General features: G+C 41.3%; 1 protein-coding gene across 1 annotated transcript in view; it reads right to left on the reverse strand.

The window, feature by feature from the left end:
* Positions 1–8,708, reverse strand: part of DHX15 (DEAH-box helicase 15) — a 65,223-nt gene extending 56,515 nt beyond the window's left edge. Inside the window, exon 1 of the mRNA XM_027836124.1 lies at positions 8,461–8,708. Within this exon, the coding sequence (XP_027691925.1) occupies positions 8,461–8,531 (71 nt within the window). The 5' untranslated portion in view covers positions 8,532–8,708. The remainder of the gene's footprint in view (positions 1–8,460) is intronic.
* Between the last annotated feature and the right edge of the window lie 971 nt (positions 8,709–9,679).

Here is a 9,679-nt window from a genome sequence, read left to right on the forward strand (position 1 = left end):
AGAGAGAGAGAGAGAGAGAGAGAGAGAGAGAGAGAGAGAGAGAGAGACATGGATACTTTAGGAAGATCAATTTGAGGGCTGAGTGGAGAATGGACAGAAGAGGGAAGAGACTTGATGCAAGGACACTAACCAGCAGACTATATACAAGCTACTGTCACAATCCATATGTGAGGTGATAAGGGCCTGAACAAGGAGGTGACAGTGTCAGAGGAGAGGAGGAGGCATATATGAGAAATATTATGGAAGGTAGATACAACAGGACTTGAAGACTAATTGGATGGGGGCAAGGAACAAGGAGGGGAGGATGACACCTAGTTTGTGAGCCTGGGTAACTGAGACAGTAGCATCCTTGCCAGCAACATGGAAGTTGGAAAGAGGGGATAAGGAAGGATTGGATGGAAAGACAATGAGTTCAGTTTTGGACAAGTTGAATTTAAAATATCTAGTAGGGGTGGGGAAACTTCCAAGGCCATGTGGCCTTGAGGCCACAGGTTCCCCACCCCTGGAGGATATCCAATTTGATATGTCCAATAGGAAGCTGGAGATGTGAGACTGAAGGTCAGCAGAAGTGGATCACAGAGTCATCTGCACAGAGATAATCAAAATCATGGAAGCTAAAGAGATCACTAAATGAAACATAGAAAAGAAAAGAGGGCTCAGGACAGAGGCATTAGATAAAGATCTAACAAAGATGGAGAAGAGGGTGATCAACAGCATAAAAATCTCACTACCAGACTGAAGAGAGGTCAAGAAGGATACAGATTGAAAAAAAGTCCATCAGATTTGGCAATTAAAAATTCATTTCACTTTGGAAAGAGCAGTTTCAATTGAATGATGAAGTTAGAAGGCGGGATCAAGGAAAGTAAAAGAGGCAGGGCATAAGAACAAGCTAGGTTTTTTTGTTTTGTTTTCCAAGAAATAAGGCCCATAGAGCTCAAGGGGCTTTAAAGTCATTTAATCTAGTAACTTCTTTTTAGGACTTCAACATGATACTATTGTCTGTTATATTAATACATAATGATTAAGTAAACTACATAATGACAAAAAATTACTATGAGCTCATAATGCTTTGAAATGAATATATTTAACTAATCATAAAGCATCTATAGGTATCTGATAAATATTAATAGAGGTACAAGATATTACTTGTCCACAGATCATGTGCTTGCTTTGTTATTACACTGAGTCACTTAAAGAGAAGGACCTCTCCAAATAATTTCACACCCTTAGGTTAGGAACCACTGATACTGTTCAAACTGCATTGCTTCATTTTATAGATGAAGAAAGTGATACTCAGAGAGGTTAAGAGATCTATTTAAGCTCAATTTCACAAAAGTAGCAGAATCAGGAATCAAACTCAGGATTGGAGAGGCAATACACTACTGTGGAAAGAACATGGCTCTGAAGGATTCAGAGGACTTGGGTAAAATGAAATCCTGGCTGTCCCTTACCACCTGGGTGAAACTGGGCAAGTCACTTAATTTTTGTGGGTCCCAGTTTTCTCAACTAGAAAATGAGGCATTTGAATTAGATGGGCTCTGAGGTCCCCTCCAATTCTAGATTTATGATCTTAAGTTTTGCAGTCATGTAAAAACTTTCTGGGTTTGCATGACAGTGCAAATAATAAACAACAGTGAACAAGTATATAATGCTTTAAGGTTTGCAAAACACCTTGCATGTATTTTTTTCATTTGATCCCCACAACTCGGACTATTATTGACATTTATTCATAGAATATATAATCATTCAATCAATATAAATGACATCGGATCATTTCCTATTGTGATAAATAAAAGAATCAAAGAAACTGTGCCCAGATCGTAGTACAGGCAAAGACAAATTCAGATTTCCCAGCAATTTTACTTAGAGCCTACCCTATATTTACCTTTGAAAAGGGAGACAAAAAGGAACAACATTTCTGAATGGCTGCAATCCCTCTCCCTAGAGTGAAGATTTCTGTTCTTTGAACAAAACAAAATAACTAACTTTGTTACAAAGGAGCTTTGTTCTCAGGAGTTAATTGTGGTATGACAGTATTTAAGCACAAAAATGATTTATACAAATGAGAAAATGCTTTAGGAATTTAAGAAAGAACACCTTGACAGATGATAAACCCACTTCCTTTTCTTCAAAGAACATCCCTACTACTCATTAGTAACTTCAAGCATAAAGATCTTCATTTTCAAAACCAAATCTAAAAGGAAGCAACTTGTAAGATAACAGGAATTACAGCAAGAAACCAGAAATCAACTAGTCCCATGCACTCATTTATTTTTTTAATAACAGCTATCATTTTTGTTTGTTTAATAAAAATTTTCCCCAATTACATACTAAAACAATTTTTTAACATTTGGGTTGGTTTGTTTTTTTAAGTTCTGAGTTCCAAATTCTATCCCTCCCTGCAATTATAAGCAATCCAATATAGGCTATACACATGCAATCTTGTAAAACATTTCCACATTGGTCGTTTTGTACAAGAAAACTGGAAGGAAGAGAGGAAGGAAAGAAGGAAGGAGGAGGAAAATAGTATGCTTTAGTTTAAATTCAGACAATATCAGTTCTTTCTCCGGTGGCGGACAGCATGCTTCATCATGAGTCCTTTGGGATTGTCTTAGATCCCTGTATTGCTGAGAATAGTTAAGTCATTCAAAATTCTTAATTGTACAATATTGTTGTTACTGTGCATGATGTTCTCCTGGTTTTGCTCATTCCACTTTGCATCAGTTCATCTAAGTCTTTCTACATTCTTTTGAATCATCCTGCTTGTCATTTCTTATAGTACAATCATATTCCATCACAATTATATACCACAACTTTTTCAGTCACTCCCCAATTAATGGGCATTCCCTCAATTTCCAACTCTTAGCCACCACAAAAACAGCTCCTATAAATATTTGTACAGATAGGTCTCCCCTCGCTTTTAATCTCTTTGCTACCCTCTCATCTGAGAGATGAAGAAACCTAAAGTTGTATCGTAGCTCACATGAGCAGTAAGAGGACAAGGGTTCGAACCTGGGTCTTCTACCTTCAAATCCAATGAAGGCTCTTTTCGCTCTCTCTTTCACTATTATTTCTCTATAAAAGTACAAATAGTCATCTACATGTGACATAACAGGATATGTAGCTGGAAGGACCTTAGGGACCATTTAGTCCAATCCCTTCATTTTACAGATGAGAAAACTGAGGCCCAGAAAGCCGAGCAATTTGTTTAAGGTTACACAACAGCAAAATCACAAAAACAGGAACAAACAAACAAACAAAACCCCAAATAATCTAAAACATCCAGACTACCACTATACTGCAGCAGTAGACTATTTTGGCTGCTTAATTCTTACAAATAAAGAGTCTTAGCTCTGGGGTGCAAAAGAATTTGTAAATAAATTAGTTTATCTAAAGAGCACTTTAGCTAAGTTAACAAATGTGAATTTAATTAAGTCTGTATTATCTTTTAAGATGGGAGAAAATTAGAAGAGTAATTAATAGCCCAAATTCAGGGATCATTTAAAGTGTTAACAAGATAACTGACATTTATATAGTGTTTTTAAAGTTTACAAAATTATTTACATATATTATTTCATATGCTAGGTCACAATAATATTGTGAAGTAGGTACTACAGACATTTTAATACCCATCTTAATGATGGGGAAAAGGCAACTAAAAGAAGTTGTGACTTGCTCAGGGCAGACAATGGCTAATTTAACTGAAAATTGTCCAAATTAAAGTTTCATTTCAGATACTGGATATCCAGTACTGATAATACATTGAACTTTCTATCCAATAAAAATTTCTTTCCTTAAAAAAAAATGGAAGGAGAGAGGAAAAGGGCATGTAACATGTTGACTACTCTACTAGTAACTCTTATGACCCAGGCACACAAACAGAAAAATATTTTACCTGTATCTATTAAGGCAGAGACTTTTGGAAGTGGCACTCACAAGGCTGCCAAGTGTGAACCATTAAAAAGAAAAATCCACTCACCAACAACCAGGACTTTAAAAACAAATCAGCAGACTTGCATTTAAGTCAATTAGCAAATATGAAAAATTCCTGAGCACTATCACTGTGCTGTAAGATGACAATGTACAAAGCTGCCACTCCTCTGGAAAGATCCAAGAAAGATGGAAGTTAGGGACCTTAGAAATCATCTAATCCAAATTCACATTTTAAACATGAATGTAAATAGAGTCTCAGAGAAGCTAAATGACTGCTTCAGAAAAAGTATCTTAACTTAACAAAATCCAGTTAGAATGTTTTGGACAGCCAGTTAAAGCAACAATAGAAAAATAATTCAATTGCTTTCATCACTTGTCCAGAGAGGAGTAAGAATAAAAAGTGCATACTCGGGGAAAGAACTAAATTTTTATGTTCTCCAGTGCCTAACACAGTATATTATATCTAGTAGGTGATACCTTCTTAACTGTCCTTTGCTGGATCACTTCAACACCACCACCACCACCACCACTATGTCCAGCCCTCTAAATGTGGGAGCAGACCAAAGCAATGCCCAGGGTGCTTTTCTCTCTCCACACCCTCTCTCTCCCAGTGATTTCATCAACTCTCTAGGGCTCAATTATGATCTCTATGCAGATGATGCTCAAGATCTACATACTAAGCCCTAAATGTCTTTCCTCAGCTTCAGTCCCATATCACCTGCTGCCTACTGTACATTTCCCACAGGATGCCCTAGTACATAATTCATCTAAAAGCAGCATGTCCAAAACAGAACTGTCTTTCCTCCCTTAACACCGCTCTTCCAAACATCTCTATTTCCAAACACCTCTATGTACCATCCTTCTAGTCACCCAGGTAAGCAACTCCAGATTTGTCCTCAACTCTTCATTCTCCCTTATTCCCCACATCTAATTAATTGCCAATCAATTCTACCTCTACAACACCTCTACAATCTTTCTCTCAATTCGCATGGCCACCACTTGTTTAAACTCTTTTTACATCATCCTAGACTGTGACAAGAATCTCATCTATCTCCGCACCTCCAGTCTCTACTTGCCATTGTTCATATTATTCCATCGTTCACATATTGGCCAAAGTGCTATTTGATAAGCACAGCTTTCACTATACCTCACTCCTGTTTATAAAGTTCCAATGGGGCTCCCTATTACTTCTAGGATAAAATACAAACTCCTGTTTGTAACCTTTAAAAATCTGCTTTCATTCTACCTGTCTAGTAAGTATATTATACATGACTCCTCTTTATGCACTCTTACCTTCCAGTCAAACTGGGTTCCTTGCTGTCCCACATACATAATGTGGGATTACAGATCTAGAGCAGAGGTTACCTAGTCCAACCCATTTTACAGATGAGAAATACGAAGTCTGGGGAGGCTAAATGTCTTGCTGGAGGTCACAATAACTGTAAGAGTGAAGAACCCAGGGTTTCTGACTTCAGAGCCAGAACTCTTTCCACTATCAGCCTCCTATTTCTTCAAGTGTCTTCAAGAAAGTTGCTTCCCACCCCCCTGCCTGGAATGTACTTCCTTTTAAGCTCCAACTCTGAAAATTCCTAGCCCTCTTAAAAGCTCAAGTGCTGGCTCCTACAAGAGAAGTTTCCTGACATCCTTAACTCCCCAAATTACTGTTTACTATGTCTATACTGCATATTTACTTATGTGTACTTGGTATTTCCCTCGATCAAACATAAGCTCCTTGAAGGAAGACGCAATTTTGATTCTCTGTTTATATCTACTGTACCTATACTGAGTAGGTGCTTTCATACTTACTGACTGTCCAACAACACTCAGGTTATATTAGGAGCAGATCCAGGATTCAAACCCAGGTCTTCTAATTTCAAATTCAATGTTCCTTCTACTATATTACACTGACCTTTCAAGTGAATATAAGATTGTATAGCCCTTTCCATTATATTGTATATAGTCATAACGATTATGTGATCATTTTATAAGAGACAAAGTTTTACTTCCACAGATCAATAGACATTGTATAGTTGATCCCAAGAGCTGAAAACTTAAAACTTTTACACATACACAACTAAACTCAAAGTAAATAGGTCAAACTGACAGTGTCTAATAATTTTAAGGTTGAATTCTGACAATTCACTATCTCCAGCTACTCCTTAACCAGACGTAATTTAGCTATATGGACATGAAACATTACTGTACAGATGCACCAACCACCACACTAAAAAGCTAAAGAGAAAGTGAATTTTACATTCCCTCTAACAGAAACCCTGCCTTAATAAATGTTAGTTTTAGTTTTTCAAAATACTTTTAACAATATTTGGCTTTCTCCCTACAGGAGACAAAGTCACTTCCATCCCTAAGGATGACAAAAGCAGTCTGTTCTGCTTCAAAGAATTTAAGAGCCTAGAGTTCTCTCCTTCACTGGGCTATTGTAAATAACTTATAATTTCAGAACTAGAGGATAAAGAAAACAAACTTTTCAGAAATGGAAAAAAAAACCTACAAATACAAGTAAATTTAGTCTAAAGTTGTGAAACTTCTTGAAAAATACTGAAATGTGACATTCTGTTTTTAATATTCAAAAGCTAGCTAACAAAAACAAAAAATTCCAGAGAAATCATGATCCACTTAGTATCAGCCTAAAGTGAGCTCAAGATCAAATGTTTAATGGGAAAAAAAAGTTGTAATTTACCTTAAACTGTAGAATAAATTCAGTAAAATGGTTAATTGGAAGCAATTAGCTTTAGCATTTATAGGCTCATAGGATTAAAAGCTGGAAGTCATATTAAAAAATGCTATAAATCTCCACTGATCAGAGAAATGCAAATTAAAACAACTCTGAGGTACCAACTTACACCTATCCAAGTGGCTAATATGACAAAAAAGGAAATGTTGGATGTTGGAGGGGATGTGGGAAAACTAGGACATTAATGTAATACTGGGTTGGTAGAGTTGTGAACTGACCCAACTGTTCTGGAGAGCAATATGGAACTACCCCCAAAAGACAACCAAACTGTGCATACCTTTGATACTGCAATACCAATGCTAAATCTATATCCCAAAGACATGCAAGAAAAGAGAAAAGGACCTATTTGTACAAAAATATTTACAGCAGCTCTTTTTGAAGTGGCTAAGAATGGGAAATAAAAGTGACGCCCATTAATTGGGGAATGGCTAAACAAACTGTTGTATATGACTGTAATGGAATATTATTGTGCCATAAAAAATGACAAGCAGGATAATTTCAGAAAAATCTGGAAAGACTTCCTTAACTGATGCACAGTGAATCAAACTGAACCAGGTGAACAGTTGTACACAGTAACAGCAATATTGCTCGATGAAGAACTGTGAATGACTTAGCTATTCTCAACAATATAGTGATCCAAGACAATCCCAAAAGACTAATGATGAAGCATATCTGTCTCCTGAGAAAGTACTGATATCGACTGAATAGACTGAAGCATGCTGTTCTTCACTTTCTTTCATTTTTTCTTTTATTCGAGTTGTCTTCCACAAAATGACTTTATGTGGAAATGTTTTGCATAACTGAACCTATATCTATAACCTGTATCTGATTGTTTACCATCTTAGGGAGGGGGAAGGGGAGGGAAGGAGAGAGAGGGATAAAATTTGGAACTCAATACTTCAAATGAAAATGTTAAAAAAAATTGGAGAGAAAAAAAGATAGCAGTGGATAGGAGAGGTGCTTCCACGGCTCCCCAAGGATGACCAGGACCAAGTTTTCAAACCAGTACATGCAAAATCAGAACACTGCGGGAGCGTGGCTTATGAAGCGGAAGTTGTCCTCCTTTAGCATCCACTTTGAAAGATTTTGAATGGATACAGCCCAACGAAGCTCCAGCCGGCAACATCAACAGGCAAGCTCCCTGGACCCCGTGTCTCCTGCTTGGGCCTTGGTGAGTGTGAGCGTGTGTGGACGTGGGCATACAGACTCACTCTCTCACACACAGACCAAGCGCGCGCCCTTCCCCCACGACCTCTCCGCGTCGCGGCGGCCTCCACCGAGGATCCCACCCCACCCCCGGCCCATACCGGGGCCCACGCGCCGCCTTCCCTTTCTGGACTCGGCCTCGGTCCGCCCGGACAGGCCCAATCCTCTCTCCCACGGCCCCCAGCTCCTTGGTCCTCCGGAGATGCGGCCGGGGGTGGGGGAGGTGGGGGGAAATCCCCGGGCCTGGATCCCGCCACGAGGCTCCCCGATCCCCCCGGCAGGCCTTGCTTTCCTGGCTCCGAAAGGCCTGGGGAGGAGAAGGAGGTGAAGAAAAGTCGTGCCAGGCCCTCCGGCACCCCCGGCTGGGGCTGGGCCTGGTATTGGCGCCGCCACCCGCGGGGGTCCCGGGAGAGGAAAGCCTCCCCCGGGCTGCCTGCCACAGGCCCGAGATCCGAAAGAAAATAGCGGTGATCCCCGGCCCGGCCTGGTCCAGCCGAGACCTCGCCTCCGCCCGCCCCGACATCAACAAAGCCCGGCGCTCCCTCCCGCCGCGGGCCGGCCTCGCTTACCCATCGGTCCCCGCACGTTTCTTGCCAGAGGGATAATCCTCCCCTAGGTCCAACCGGTGCCGCTTGGACATGGCCGCGCTGGCACAGCAGCGATGGAAGAAGAAATTTAAAAAGGCGAGAGAGGGAACGAGATGAGGGGCGACCGGCGGCAACAGGGACAAGGGCGATCCTTCGTTCGGGGCCCCCCCCCCACCTACAACAGCCTCCGCCGTGCGGCCAGGACCAGAAGGTAAAATGGCGGCGGCGGCAAGGACCGGGCCTGCGCGCGCGCCTCCGTCGCGTGCGTGCGTGCCTTGGTACGCGCGCGCGCCGCGCCGCTCCTCGCCGTTTCTCACTCGCTCATTCGTCCAACCGCCCGCCGTACAACCCCTCCCGCCTTTTGCTGGGAAAAGGAGAGGAGGGGGAGGGGCAAGAAATCGCCCGCCCTCTAGGCTTGTCGTGATGGAGCACGTAACGCGAAAAGGCTGCTGGGAAGATTACCTCGGTGTCACCTCCACCCTGTCTAAGCGAGAAGGGAAATCTTGGAGAAGTCGCGGGAGGGTCTGGGGGCAGACCCACGTGTTGTGGAAAGTTTGGCTGAATGAAAGGACGGGGCTGCCCAGACACCAAAAGGTGGAGTCCCTCTCTCAGGCTCGCGTGCCACATCGTTGCCAGCTGGAGGAGCGTGGGAAAGGACTCTTTCCCCTGTGCCTGCATTTCCTCATTAGATACTGAACCGCAGAACCTCGGGATTGGAAGCGACCGGCCATGCGCTGGGCGATGGGCCAACTCACACCTGAACTGGAAGACCTCAGCAAAGCAGACTTTAAGGGAGGGGGAACTCATCACCTCCAGGGGCAACCCATTCCATTTTTAGTCAAAGGATATGAACAAACACTTCCCAAAAGAAAAAAAAAATTAAAATAGTCATTAAGCGTGAACAAATGCTCCAAATCACTATTGACAAATGAGAGTCAACTTCACACCCAGCAAATAGCCAAAGTTGGCAAAAGATGGAAATAGTTATTGTTGGAAGTATGGTGGGAAAACAGGCATACTAATAATACATAGTGATTGGAGCTGCGGTTCAACCGTTCTGGAAAGAGACTTAGAATTTTGAAGGGACTAAAGTGTCCATATCCTTTAATCCACAGATCCCAGGGCTAATCGCTGAGAACTATTCCCAGGAAGTCAAAGATAGAAAGTATCCCTATATGTAAAAATGTTTGCATCAGCATTT

Source organism: Vombatus ursinus, unplaced genomic scaffold (genome assembly GCF_900497805.2).
Source record: "Vombatus ursinus unplaced genomic scaffold, bare-nosed wombat genome assembly UNPS02014818.1, whole genome shotgun sequence".
NCBI lineage: Eukaryota > Metazoa > Chordata > Mammalia > Diprotodontia > Vombatidae > Vombatus > Vombatus ursinus.